Source organism: Otolemur garnettii, unplaced genomic scaffold (genome assembly GCF_000181295.1).
Source record: "Otolemur garnettii isolate 467f Iridium unplaced genomic scaffold, OtoGar3 scaffold00008, whole genome shotgun sequence".
Taxonomy (NCBI): domain Eukaryota; kingdom Metazoa; phylum Chordata; class Mammalia; order Primates; family Galagidae; genus Otolemur; species Otolemur garnettii.
The window spans coordinates 14,187,748-14,202,896 of NW_003852403.1; the positions used below are offsets into that span (position 1 = coordinate 14,187,748).

Sequence of the window (15,149 nt, forward strand, 5' to 3'; positions counted from 1 at the left end):
CCTCCAACCAATGACTAGGGAGGTGGGTGGGGAAGTACCCCAGCCCCCCTTGGCCATGTGTTCCACACTGGTTCCCCGAGTTCCCCAGCAGGATTAAGCTCTGTCACCCTCTGTGGGGGCTGGCTTCAGAGGGCAGCTATGTTGGCTGTCTTCTCTTCCCTCTGTGCCTTCTGTACTCCCCTCCCTTTACCTCCAGAATAAACTACTTGCATTTGAATCCTTATTTCAGGATCTGCTTCTGGGGAACCCCATACTAAGACACATCTTTCCTGGGTCTGCAGGGGCTAGTAGGCAGCCAGGTGACCCCATGGACCCTTGGAGACCTGTAACATCTGCTAGAGAGCACATTAGGGTCTCTGGAGGCTGGCAGTCAAGATGCCTGATGTTTGGGGTAATCATACACATTCAACTCTGTCACACAAGGCCCCCCAACTTTTCCTTAGCAGCTGGAGCTAGGAAAGGCAGACAGCCTGAGTCAGCCCAGCTGTGTCATCATTTTGCTGTGTGACCCCAGGCAAATATCCAACCTCTCTGAGCCTCTGTCTCATCTCTAAAAAGAAGAGGCTAGACCAGATAATATCAAGGTCTCAGACAATTATTCTAAATCTGAAGACATTCAAGTGGAGGCAAAGGAGGCAAAGCACAGGCTGTCAATGTGAAGTGTGCGGGCTGCGAGGGCAGGGCCCTGCCTGTTCTCCCCCAGCACCGGCACAGGGCCTGGCAGGCACCTGGTAACTACTGGCTGGCTGTACAAATTGGTAAGGGAGGGGATCAGCAGTGCAGGGGCTGCTGCCTGCTTCCTGCCCCACTCCTCAGGATGGCAGGGAGGGCAGCTGGAGACATCTGTCAGCTTCCTCATAGACACAGGGAGGACAAAGTCTGGCAGGAAGAGTGACCATCTTGAGAGCCCTCCCCTGTGCTGTCACTACAGGGAGGTTGCCTTGCAGAGAGCTAGGGGACTTCTTGCTGAGGCTCGCTCAGGGCAGGAAGAAGACGATGCGCAAGCAGGTGGCAGATGTGCTCTGAGGGCCATGCCATCCCCCCACCAGGCCCCTCACCTGTGCAGGTCTCATTCTTGCTGGCTAATTACCTGCTGCATAAACCACTCTCAACCAGAGCCTCCATCTGTGGGCTCCAATGTTCCCCCAGCTTTAGGAAACATGCCAGTTGCAAGCCTGCCCCACATGTGCTACTGGGGCACTGGCTTCCCTCTCTGCATCTCCCATCTGGGTAGGGAGAATGGCCCAGGGGATGCTGGGGCTCTTGGAGTTTTAGGAGAGCCTTAGACAAGTGTTGCCCTGGTGTCTGGAGTTCTGCTTTGAGAAAGGCACGGCCGAAATGATAGCTCCAGGCTGGAGTCTGGGCAGGTCACACTGCCGGGAAGATCCTTGGAGGGGCTGTCAACCCCTCCACTCCCTTCATATGAGGATGCAGGACCCCAAGGGACCGGTTTCTTCATAAGTCCCCAAAATGTAAATCCTCCTCATAAGTATTTATGATGCTGCAGATTTAACATAATAAAACACTTGGCGATTATGGATGAGCCTTTCAAAGAAAGCCAGGGTTCTCCAGGAGGGGAGAAAAGGAGATGCTTCAATCTCGCACATTAAATAAAAAACAGCTTAGCCCCAAACCATCTTCCCATAGCTTGGATCCAGATGGAGGCCTGGGAACATTTCCCCACACTGCTCCCGCCCCTCCCCTAGAGCCCAGGAGAGGCAAGGGCAGGCTGGACAACCCCCTAGAGAACTTCCCGTAACTGCCCATCTCAGGAGAGGGATGGCCTGGAGCCCCTGACCGGCTGGAGACAGAACAGCCCTGCTGGACCACTCCTTACCTTCTCTGCACCTATAGCCCTGGAAATGGGAATCTCCATAGATCAACAGAAGGCTCTGGCTACAGAGTGGGTCAGTGGAAAACTGGGGAACTAGGAGGCATGTGGCCCAGATGTTCCAACTACAGATCCAGGGTGAGAAGTCTCCTGTGTGATGAATCCTGACTCTACTTCATGGCTATGTGGCCCTAGCAGGTCAGCTCTGTGAGCCTGCTTTCCCTCTTCACAACAGGGTTACAATAGTTCCTTGTTCTCAGGCTGCTGGGAGGGTTAAAGGAGAAACTGCATCTGCAGCATAAGAATGCTTGGAAGTGCTGACTATTGTTGCGAGATCTTTCCCCCAGGGCCCTGAGGCTGGACCTCCCCTGCTGCTGCAGACCCACTGTCCCAGGCAGGCTTCTGGCCCGCTGGACTCCCAAACCACAGAGGAAGAGGCAAAGCAGCAAGCTCTGGAGGCCCTAAGGTCCCTATGGTTTTGATCTCCACTTGGAAATTGGGGCAGTGTTACTGCCTCCCTCCTGGGGTGCTGCCTAGGTCCTAAGGGCCATGACAAGGGATAACGAGGCATTGTATTACACCCACCACAGTGTAGTTTGGAAGGTAATTCTGGATCCGGAAGAGGGTAGGAGGAGTTCTCATTTATGCAAGTCTGGGCTATCTAGGCTTGACAAACACCCTTGTCCTGAGGACTGGCTCAGTGAGTGGACAGAGGATCATGAGAGAGGCTGAGGGTTCCCAATCAACATGGCTGTTGTCCCTCTCTTCCTCACCTTCCTCCTCTGGCCTGCCCTTGCCTTCCTCATACTCTCTCCTCTGCAGGGTGCTACCAGGATCCTCACTCTGCTCTCCAGGGGCTGGTGGTGGCAAGGGAACACTGGCTTGGCTCCTATTGCCATTCTTCCATTGTCCTGGGTGAAGTCTCTGCAGGCTGCCTCCCCCAGCCTCTGGGACGCAATGTGAGATAGATAGCCCTGTGTACTGGGGAAGGCCAGTTGGCTTGCAAGAAGGGCTGCGAAGTCCTCAGGCCCATCTAAGCACCGTCCTCCTCACTCTTCCCGACTGCACTTTGGTTTTAAGATAGGTGCAAATCCTTTGCCACTCCTTCCATCAGGAGGTAGAGTCTATGTCCTCTTGAAAGAGTGGACTTTGTAACTGCCTTGCCCAGTGAAGCATGGTTAAGGGTAGCTTCTCCTTGCTTTCTTGGGGCATTTGCTCTTCAGCCTCTGTGTAAACAGTCCCATGACCCTGAGACCAACAGGGACAGACTACAAGGAGAGAAGGAGAGAGGAAAAGAGAGAGAGAGAGAGAAAGAGAGAGAATGAATATGAGTATGACTTTAACTGTAGGAGAGATAGTAAGCCATATGTGTCAGCTGAGCCTGGATAACCCCCCGAACTTGAGAAATACCAATTATGACTATTGTTTTAAGCCAGTATGCTTTGGGATCATATGATTGAACACATAATGAAATAGCCCCATAGTATAATATGTTTAGAAAGACTTATCTGGTGTTCAGTCAGCCACAGTACACTCCCTGAAGCTAGACCTGTTTTAGAATCCTGTTCAACCAGTGATCCGGCAGTCACTACAGATGACTACAAAAGAGCTGAGAAACACAGATTTACCATCAGTGAGCTAAGGTTTCAGTAGGTCATGCCCAGGGAAGCCAGGTTTCTGGACCATAAGTAACCACTACCATTATCACGTAGCAACAGCATAGGGAAAATGTGGGCAAAGCAGCTAGGATTGCTATCCATGTAAACTCCAGCTGAGAATGGCCAGCAACAGCCACCCAGTGGGGTCTATGGGCCATGCTAATTTGCCTGGCTGTCTCCTAAATAACTCTTTCCATGGTGCATCCAGATGGAGCCTCTCCTAGTCCTGACCAATACAATGTTAGAAACTCCTCCTATTGTGTGAGTGGCTGACACACCAGCTGGTGTTACCAGCTTAGCACTGAACCATCAGGCCACTATTCTGAGCCACCTGCTTGCAGCCACGGAGACAGGCTTCCCTGAGAAGAGAAAGGAGGAAGAACTCTGGATGCCCACACACCTCCCACTGGCTGCTGCCATGACGTCACAGCAATGTCCCAATGGCCACTAGAAAGTAAGAATCCAGCTCCCCAATGGGCATCTGCTCTCTCAATCTTCATGGATGAATCTGAGCTACCTGGCTTCTACTTTGGTGACCATCATTAGAACAGGCAGAGAGAAAGCAGAAGTGGTTGAGAGGGGCACTCGGAGGCAGGAGGGGAGGGGGGGCCTTAGTGGAGGGCGGCCTACCTGTTGACCAGCAGGAAGTTGGCCAGGAGGCACGGCAAAGAAGGCACGGAGGAGGCGATGACGAGGTAGCTCTCAAAGTAGTTCTGGAAGCACACAAGCAAGAGGCTGCCGATGTCACTCAGGATGGAGGCAAAGGCCCACCCCAGAGCAGGGACAGGGCTCCTCTCGGTGGGGTAAGTCCACCACAAGATGACACGGTCCCATCCCATCTCCAACATAAGACCACTCACTCAGTTGCTCAACAAACAGCTGTTGATGTCAGCTATACTAACGGCTGTGACACAAGGCAGGACATCGTCTCTGTCTGCAGTGAGCCCTGATGCCCTGCAGCTTATGTTCCCACCATAGACCGAGGTGAGGGGACAGGATCTAGCATGTGTCTAAGAAGGAAAGCTCTGCCCAACCAGCCTTCTTGGCCCATTGCCCAAGTTCAAGATTATCCACATGGGTTTTTTAATGACCCAACCATTTTCTCATGTTGTTGTTACAACCAAGTAAAACCTCTCAGAAATAACCCAGGCCCTGCCCCCATAGAGGGAAACTTTGTTCTGACTCTGGATTTCCGCTCTCCACAGAACTGCTACAGAAGGTCAAAGCCGTTTTGGGAAGCAGCTCCTGGACTGGCCAGAATGCAGAAAAAGGGCATTTTCCCAGCAGAGGCTCAGGAACACGCTAAAGTATACACAAGACCATAGAACCATAGAGAATTTCCTCGTTATAACGCTCTGGAACTCACGGTGAAGGCAGTTGCGTATGCCAAAACTCAGAGACTGTCCAATCCCGAGGATAGACTGGGCTGTGTGCAGTATCATCCCTTAACGCGCCCGTCTTTAAAAAGTAAACACAACACAGCACTGGAAGGAGCTGCTGCATCTGTCTTGGCTTTGGTCTCTGTAGACCACAAAGCCCCAGGTTGGTAATCATGGGTTCTAAGCTGAGATAATGACACACATACCCAGCATTTACCAGGTACCAAATACAAGGACTTCATGTAAATTATATTGTTTAACCCTAAATAAACAAATAAAGAGAAAGTGAGCTGAGAAAATATTTTGTGTACAAACGTGTCAAGGACAAAGAATGAGTGTTGCCTCTTTATCTACTTCCCATAGCAATGGAGGCCCGGTCACTGTCTACAGAGGATGGATCTTGCTTTATAAAGTTTCTTAACTCTGTAAATTTATCTTTCTCTTCTGCAGTAAACTTTGTTTCAAAAACTTTTGCCTTAAAAAAAAAAAGTGAATGCAAAGAACTTGCCAACGTCCAAAGAACTGGCCAAGTGTAGTGTGGCTCTTGCTCACTAGAACACGGTGTGCCTCATGAGGAGTGTAAGATAGAGCGTGAAGATCTACTAACAGCTCAAAACACCACAAGAAGGCATGTGAGAATCTTGTGGTGGTGTTGTTTGCCAGATCCCAGAAAGGCAGCATGGGAGTTCCAGGTTGGGGTGGGGTGGGGTGGGGAGGTCAGGTGCTTGGAGAATGGGAATGAGTATGGGTTTGGGGAAAGTCCCATAGGAGGTGGGATGTGAGTCTGACTTTGAAAGAGGGGGTCAGGCTCCTCCTTGATTGCAACCTGGAGACCAAGAAAGAAAGATGTCACAATGGGACCCTTTCAGTCTGAAGCACACACGATGGTCCCCTTTTAAGCCTGGAGAGTATTCTGTGGTTTTTTGAAATCTGCACCCAGAATATAAGGCCAGAGTGGCCTTGCAATTAAAATGATAATCATAGCTAGTGTGGTCCATCAACCATGAGCCTTAGAAATAGCCTTCCGCCTTTGAGGTGCACCTCATTGTTCCTGCCCTGATGGGCTCAGCAGAGCCTGGACTGGTCTGGGGCATCAGTCAATTACATCTTGACACAGTGGCTGGGCCTCTGTGAGGCTGGGTGGGAGCAAAGGAGAAAGGCCCTTAGGAAGAGCAGGCTGCAGATGGGGACCGGCCAAGACTGCCCCCGGCAGGACGCCTTCCTTCAGTGGCTGCTCACTCTGTGCCTGGCTGTCATGAGGGAAGCAGAATCTCAGTTTTTGTTTCTTGGAGGAGATTCAGGTTCCCTGAATGTTCTGATTTGTTGATATTTAAGCAGAAAAACGTGTCTTTTAATGTTGAGAAGCTTCTTGAATATTGACAACTGGAGAAGACTCCAGTCCCTCTCTATTGACTGGGCCTATTTCTCTGCTTTATAAAGAAAACTTGGTGGGAAGAATGGACATGCAGCTGAGCCATCCTTCCATCGACACAGAGCAGGTTATCACAGGGGTTTGCCTTAGCACATCCCATGAAATTAAAAAGAAAAAACTGTTAAGTACTGATATAAACATGTGGCTGGGTTTTTTGGTGTTTTTTATTTTTATTTATTTATTTATTTATTGTGGTTTTTGGCCGGGGCTGGGTTTGAACCTACCACCTCCAGCATATGGGGCTGGCACCCTACTCCTTTGAGCCACAGGCGCCGCCCCTATATGGCGGTTTTTATTCAATTATTTGCTGCTTTTGCCTGTGAGGGAGTTCTAGAAAGGTGAGGCATGGTAGGGCAGATGCTAAAGTGCCCCAGGATCACTGCCCCCTATACTCTTACTCTGCACCATTGTGGGTCCTGCATGTGGGCAGGACCTGCGGCTGCTTCCAAACAAGCAAACCAAGGAAAGGCAACGGGAAGATAAGACCATGTCACATAAGGTTGTAGCTCCCATCAAGCAGGACTCTCTTTTTCTCCTTTGCTGGCTGTAAGAAGGCAGGTGGCCATGGTGGGGGACCCCAAGATGCTGAGCACATTCTCCAGCCAACACTCAGCAGGAAACTGGGTGAAGCTCTCAGGCCTTCAACCACATGGACCCTAATTCTCTAACAACCCTAGTGAGCTTGGAAGTGATCCTTCTCCAACTGAGCCTCAGAGGCTTCTGCCCAGCTGCCGGCACAGTGCTGGCGCACACGGGACTGACCCCTTGATAGGGCTGAACACTGTGGGATTACCAGCCAGCCTCAGGGTCTCCTGCCTGGGGCCCACCTGCTGGGGCAGAGAGATCTGCTTGTGGAAGCCTCATTGCCTCACATTGCCCCTTCTCCCACCCTCCCAGAGCCCCCTGTATCTGCTGTACCCAGCTGCACCTACACCCCCCTGCCTTCCTGCCACATCACACACATGTCTGTAAGGCCCAAACTGACCTCCAGGGCCTGCAGGTTGTCAACAGGCTGTCTATACAGGATTGCTCTTGCACAATTCTGAGAGGTACCATTCTTATCTCATCACAGCCCACAGGGCTGGTGCCCCCAGGGTTGTGTACAGCATAGCCTCTGCTGTTGTGAATAGTGGCCTCTGCTGTTGGGCACAGTGACCCCGGTGCTGTCTCCCTCAGGGCTTCCTCATCCCCTGACTCCCTGGCTGGAGCTGCCTTTGGGGGTCCATCTACATGTTCACTTCTAGAAGTGGAGATGGTTGTAAGATGCCTGGTGGGAGAAACAAAAACAGGGCCTTTGAAGGAGATCGGGAATCAGGTCCAAGTGGAGGTAAATTCTGTGTAAATTATCCCCAAACGTTGCGTTCCATGAAATCTATCTATTAACCCCTTGGATATTACAGATAGCTTTGGAGAGACAGTACTGTTACCATCCTAGTCACAAATGTGTCTGAACCTGTATTCAACGGTCCTTACGTAAAATGGGACCCTAGGGCCCCTTGGAAGCCATGACGGAGAAGCCGTGGCATCTGCATGCCCTTGGGAGTTAGGTGCAAACCCAGAGCTGGGTACAGCAGATACAAGGTGTGCTGGGAGGGCAGGAGGGGGCAGCTAGAAGGATGCGGGTACCATGTCAGAAAGACAGGTGTGCCCACAGGAGGTAATGGCACACACAAAGACACACAGGGATGCTTCTTTGCTGCTGAGGACACCAACTCAGGTTCATTTCTTACAACTGATCTCTGAATCTTTCCTCAGAACCAAAAGGAATCTGCTGAGCTGAAACAAACTGCACCATGTTGTCCACCCAACCCACATGATTAGAGGAGAGGCTGGGAAGGGTGGGGAAGCTCAGGCAGCCAGGGCATGTGTCCCCCAGGGTGCCAATGAGAGAGAAGCCTGTCAGTCACCACCCTGAGTTCTCAGACCCATGTGAGGCAAGGCCCAGCTCTGAGGACAGGAAAAGCTCTTGTTTCTTGAATGCATGGGCTAATCTCCCAGAGCTCCATCATCTATCTCTGCAGGGTTATCTGTACCTTGCAGTTACCTGGGACTTGAGAGGGGCTCAGCACCCAGCCCTGGTAGCAGTAACATTAGAAGTCATCCTGTCAGGTGACCCAGGGAGGGAAATGGCAGCCCTGCAGAACGCAGCTTATGCGTGGCCTGCACAGACCCCAGCCCATGAGCTCTCACCGCAGCCTATAGGGCAGGGCATGGCTGGGATCTTCCCATTTTATAGACAAGCAGCCTGAGGCTAACAGAGGTGGACGAGTTTCAGAGGCACACACCTAAGCAATGCTAGGAACAGGACCTTCTGGTGCAGGGACCCAGGGGAGAGGCACTTATCCTCACTCAACAAATATAAAACACACAAGCCCAGACGCTATCACTGGGGCCACAGTGCATCATCAGGATGCCCTAGCAGCTGGGACTGGCAGTCCCCATGCCTTGTAGCGGGGAACTGAGGCTCCATCAGTGAGAGCCACATTTCTTCCAGGGTGAGCAGCATTTGCCTTCTGTCCCAGCCTGTAAGAGAAGGGATGCTATCTCTTCTCTCAAACCCAACACCCATTTCCTAGGGCATTTCAACAGGGAAATGTGTTAAAAAGAAAAAAAAAGATTAAGAGGGAGGCCCCTACCTGCCAGCCACCCGAAATGGCTGGATGTGATCAGCAGCTAAGCATAAACCAGTAGTAGAAGGGGGCAGTTTGGCTGGGAAGCATCCGGCAGGCTTCCCAGCTCTGCCCCAGCTGTGCAACCCTGGGGTGGGGCTGGGGCTCTTAACCCAGCCTGTGGGCAGGCCCTGGCCTGGGGTGCCAGGCATCAGCTGCTCCCTACAGGGCAGATGAGTATGCACAAGGCACATCTGGCCTGGGCCTGGGGCACTTGAGTCACTTGTGGTGGCGACAAGGAAACTCATTTTTATCTGCTATACTCTGGCCTAGTTAGTGAACACCAAGGAAGGGGGGAGATGCTCTGCAAACACAATTTAAAAACCCACCAGAGCCAGTTGGCCAGATGCAAGGCCCATTTTACGATGGGGAACATTTTTCTCTCCTCCGCCACGCTGAGAGGCCCCGTGCTAAGCATCTCTTCTGGAAGAATTTAATTCTGGGCTCAGGGTCCAGGTAAAGAGGCTTCTTTGGGCAGGGAGGCCCTGAAATGAGCCCGTTTATCTCTGGCAGGCCCTGGTTAAGCTTCCTCTCCCCTGAATGCCATTTGGGCACTTTGAAATAAGTGCAGCAAATTAGTCACGAGCTGCGGCAGACTCGACGCCGGAGCCGGAGCCGCCACCGAGTGGCTTCTGTGAGGCAGCTTTGTGCAGCCCCCACCTCCTGAATGTTGCGGCAGAGGCAGCTGGGCTCCTGCGGGGCGAGGAAAAGCGATTCAAGCCTGGGGGTGGCGGCTCAAGGCAGCAGAGCGTTACCTGGATCACAGGGGCATGAAATTAGCAGCAGCGAGCAGGCTTGAGCCAAGAATAGTTTGCCATTGCAGACTTGCCACCTTCGGATAGCCAAGTTCTGCGGCCCTGGGATGTTGCAGGGGAGGCGCCCTCGCCCTGGGCATCGGCTAAAATCATTCCTGAGCAGGTTGAGAGGTGAGCAGAGGGCCGGCACCCCCACAAGGGAAGGGGCTGGTGTCCATTTTGTGGGTTCTAAGGCCCTATGTTTGGGACACCGACCCAGGAAAGTTAATGAGTACATGGCCACAGGCATGGACTGGCTGGGAGGGCTGACTGGCAAGGAGACAGGGCTAGGGAGACCCAGCTAGGCTAGACAGGGTGTCTAGGATCTTGAGGACAGAAGCAAGCTGAGGTCAGAATTGCACATGTAAGCTCTGGAAAAATGCTGACCAGACACCTGAAGCCACTGCAGCCACACTAAGGATGGGAGCCCCAGTAGACCTTTGCACGCAGCTCTTACCCAGTCCTCTGCCCCCTGGCCTCAGCTCATGGTGGGGGGACAGGGTCCCCTCCTAAGGCCTCACTCCTTTCTCACATCTCCTTTGGAGCCCTTGCCAGAAAAGAAACAAAGTTCCTGAGTCTTCTGGAACGTGCTTCCTCACCTTCCCGCCTCTGTGGGAGACTTTCCTAGAGCATACTCCTGCCCGCTCTGGGCTCTGCTCTGTAAGAAGGGCTCTTCCTCCAGCCTAAGCTGACTTCTTGGGGACTTGCCCTATTTAATTCTCGCCTTTCTTGCCTGCATCTTCTTTTTTTTTTTTTTTGAGACAGAGTCTTACTATGTCACTCTTGGTAGTGTCTGGCATCACAACTCATAGCGACCTCAAACTCTTGGACTTAAGCGATTCTCTTATCTCAGCCTCCCAAGTAGCTGGGACTACAGGCGCCCACCACAAAGCCCAGCTATTTCTGTTGTTGTTGTTGTTTTGTTGCAGTTGTCATTGTTATTTAGCTGGCCCAGGCTGGGTCCAAATCCGCCAGCCTCGGCATATGTGGCCAGCGCCATAACCACTGTGCGATGGGCACCAAGCCTGAATTTTCTTTTTTTCCTTCACCACTGCTGTTCCTCCTGACGGTTTCCCTTTGCTAAAAAAAAAATACGGCTCTGACTTGCTTGGTCCAGACTTCCTGAAAATGTAGCCTGTGCCCACACACTGCCAGTGCCTCACTCCTCTCCAGCTGCCTTGGGGAAACTTTCCTCAAAGTGTCCCCAGGGTCCCCCTTGTAGCCCACCTGTAGCCAAGGCTGGGTCTCACTCCTTACAATCCTGACTCTGCACATCACCCCTTCTACAGAGGGCTGAATGTATAACTCAGAATGTGATCCAGACCTCAGAATGTGACCTTACTTGGAAATAGGGTCTTTGCAGATATAATTAAGTAAGATGAGATCATTCTGAAGTCACATGAACCCTTAATCTAAGGACTGGTGTATGTATAAGAGCAGAGAAGGGCCACACGGAGACAGAGGCAGAGACCATTTTCAGTGATGCTGCCACAGCCACGAAATGCTCAGGATTGCTGGGAGCCCCCAGAGGCTGGAAGAAGCAAGGAGCGATTCCGCCCTGAGCCTTGCTTTTCAGCCACCCAGTCTGCGGTACTTGGTTACAGCAGCCATCCCCCATGCCCCTCCCTGGATTCCCAAAGCCACCCCATCATCTCGGTCTACCGCTGGCTCTACCTCCCTCAGATGCCTCCTGGGCACCATCCTTAGTTTCCCCTCCCCTTTTGGCACAGTCCCAAATCAAGGGGCTTCAAAGAAGAGTCTCCCACCCCTACCCAGCAACTTCTCTCAAGACCCCATGCTTAACCCTCCTTTTTCTCAGCCCTTCTGCAAAGATTCTTCAGTTCCTCCTTCACCCTCAGGTCAATCCCATCTGCTGCCCCATCTCTCCATCACCTGACAGTGACTCACACTCCCACCCAATGCCCACAGGGCACCCCTTGCACACTCTGGGCCCAGCCATGCCCCCAGCTCCGACCTCCTTCCCACCTTTGCTTAAGCTGCTCCCTGGGCCCAGCTGCCCTGACACAACCTCTTCTGCCTGGCATGTCCAGCTGTCGCCCCTCTTCCCCTTGGAGCCTTGCCTCCAGTTCCCACACTGAGCACCTTGGGGCACTGCCTCCCTCCTCTACTGGCCCCTTTTCGGGACATCCTGGGGACTCCAATTTGGTTAGATGATAGGCATGTGGACGTGAGAGAGGCTGAGGGGAGGTTCCAGGATGGTCTCGGGCAGCAGGCTAATGAGGAGTTTTGTCTCAGTAGGTACTAGGGAGCTCAGGGAGGCAGCTGAAAGCTAATGGTACAGTTTGGGGCTGGGCAAAGTGGGTGACTAAGCGTAGGGGTGGGGCAGATGGCAGTGGCTATTCGTTCATCCATTCATTTATTCACTCAAAAGCAGCAGATGGCCTTCTAGAGCTCATTCACTTATTCAACCATTAACAGCTGAGCACCTCACATGTGCCCAGTGGGTGCCAGTGTTCTAGTGACAGAGGCCCAAAAATGTAACACCAAGAGGGAGAAAATGCTCCAAGTTAGGATAAAAACAATAAAAAGTAAAACCAAATAATTGGCTAAACCAGACCCTAGGGAGGAGACTGATGTTGGCAAGGGTTGCCCTCTTGAAATGAGGTGTTGTCTTGGCAGAGACCCACAGGATAAGCTGTATGAGGGGAAAAGCATTCTGGGCACAGGGAACAGTGTGTGGTTAGCTCTGAGGCAGGAATGATTTTGGTATGTTCAAGCAACTAGAGGGGTGAGCCTGCAGTGTGGATGGGGAGTGAGTATTAGGGGCTGAGACTAGAGACCAGGTGGTGGGCCCTGGTGTGTGGTGACGGGCAATGGGAGCCACTGTAGAGCTCTGAACAACTCTGGGTAAGTTACATAACTCAAACCCAGACCTCTGTCCCCAGAGCTCAGGCCCTTTCACCTGGTACAGTGGGTATATTTTCTACTGGCTCATGTCTTAGGGAGAGCAGCTCTGCAGGCTCCAAGGAGAACCAATTGGAGGGGATGTCCAGGGAGGCCAGACAGGCTGAGGCTGGGGTGACGGCCATGGCCGAAAGAATTAGAGGCATGGGGTTCACTTAGGTGGGGTGTGCTCCTCACTAGGAAGGGAGAGGGAGTCTGCTGTGGCGTCATCAGAGCATTGTGGGCAGAATAACAACTCCACAATGAGAAACTCCACAGTGAGATTCCAATGCGGAATGCGGAACCACAGCACCCAATCCTACCACGGCAGGTCCACCCTGGCCCACCCACACCCGGCATAGACACAACAGCTCTTCCTCAGACACTTCCTTAGTTCACTAGATACTCTAGATATGGGAAAATCCTTCTACAGATGTTTATTTAGCTCACCAAGTATTTCAGATATGGAAGATTTGGTCCAAGTTCCCACTTTTAGGAAACTGTTAATCTAGTTAAGAAGATAGCCAGGAAATGCATAAACAAATAAATAGATAATATGCCAGGCAGTGATATGTGATATGAAGAAAAACTGAGCAGGGTACGTACTTCCATAATAGATCATGGAACCCCAGCATGGAAGGAACCGTAAAGGAGGGTCCCAAGACAAAGGACAGCCCTCGGGCCAAAGCTACCCACGGCCTTTTTCTAAGTATCAACATTGCCTTTGGGTCACACTCATTTGTTTACCCTCATTTATTGTCAAGGGTAGAACTGAGCAGAAAACACAGATTGTGGGACCTAAAATATTTACTGTCTGGCCCTTTGCAGAATAGGTTTGCCAACCCTAGTCTCCTCAGTCTAATCTCCTCATGTCATCCAGCAAGTGTGGAACAGTCAGAAACAGAACCCAGCTTTCTTGAATCCCAGGGTTTTTCTGCCAGACAGGTTGAACAAGGATGATGGAAACATTTTCATCAAGCCTTACACTCCCCTCCTTTGCCAAACTTTCGCTAGGCCCCCTAATCAGTGGCCAGCTGGTTTCTTCGATTTTCATCCTATTTACCCTCAGGCTAGAACCTTAATAGGCAGAGGAAGGACCCAGAAACTGAGGGAAGGGTCAGGGACACGGGGAGCCTCCAGAGGAGGCTGGGAGGCTCCCTCCAGGGAGGATCCAGAAGATGAGCGGATTCTGATTCCAGGCTCAGTTACTGCTGATGCCCAGGCCAGCCTGTCCTTCCTCTTTTGCAGCCTGACTTCTGCCATGTGACCAGGGAAAGGAGGAAGAAAGTCTTCCAAGAAAACTCCCCACCTACCCGCACAGCCCTCACCTGACTGGGTGGTTTCTGTAGCCCCCAGAGGGCCCTATCATCAGGGGCAAAGGTTGGTAACCAGGGACATGGGCCATGCCTTGTGACATGATGGTTATGAGGTGGCCTGGAGGTGTTCCAGATCACACTGTAGAAGATCTCTGGGGACAACCAGGAAGAGATGTCTTCAGCCAGCTCCAGAGGACACTTCCTCAGTGATGTGCCGGTTCCGTCTTGGGGAAGCTATTTCTGTTTGGAGGTGTCTGTGGGCCAAAACCACAGGCTGGGAGGAATTACATTACCAGACCTCAGCTACACTATAAATCGATAGTGATCAAAATAGCATGGTACTGGCACAAAAACAGAGAGGTAGATGTAGATATATGGAACAGAATAGAGAACTAAGAGACGAACCCAGCTACTTACCGTTATTTGATCTTTGACAAGCCAATTAAAAACATTCAGTGGGGAAAAGATTCCCTATTTAACAAATGGTGCTGGGTGAACTGGCTGGTGACCTGTAGAAGACTGAAACTGGACCCACACCTCTCACCATTAACTAAGATAGACTCTTACTGGATTAAAGATTTAAACTTAAGACATGGAACTATAAAAATACTAGAAGAAAGTACAGGGAAATCTCTTGAAGAAATTGGCCTGGGCGAATATTTTATGAGGAGGAACCCCCGGGCAATTGAAGCAACATCAAAAATACACTACTGGGACTTGATCAAACTAAAACTCTTCTGCACAGCCAAGAACACAGTAAGTAAAGCAAGCAGACAGCCCTCAGAATGGGAGAAGATATTTATAGGTTATGTCTCTGACAAAGGTTTAATAACCAGAATCCAAAGAGAACTCAAACGTATTAGCAAGAAAAGAACAAGTGATCCCATCTCAGGGTGGGCAAGGGACTTGAAGAGAAACTTCTCTGAAGAAGATAGGCACACGGTCTACAGACACATGAAAAAAATGTTCATCATCCTTAATCGTCAGAGAAATGCAAATCAAAACTACTTTGAGATATCACCTAACTCTAGTAAGAGTAGCCCACATCACAAAATCCCCAAACCAGAGATGTTGGCATGGATGTGGAGAAAGGGAACACTTCTACACTGCTGGTGGGAATGAAAACTAATATGTTCCTTTTGGAAAGATGTTTGGAGAACACTTAG

At 51.2% G+C, this 15,149-nt stretch overlaps 1 protein-coding gene across 1 annotated transcript in view; it reads right to left on the reverse strand.

Moving 5' to 3' along the window:
* Positions 1–15,149, reverse strand: part of SLC29A3 (solute carrier family 29 member 3) — a 40,337-nt gene that overhangs the window by 13,947 nt on the left and 11,241 nt on the right. The window contains exon 3 of the mRNA XM_003783584.3: positions 4,120–4,202. Coding sequence (XP_003783632.1) covers positions 4,120–4,202 — 83 coding nt within the window. The remainder of the gene's footprint in view (positions 1–4,119; positions 4,203–15,149) is intronic.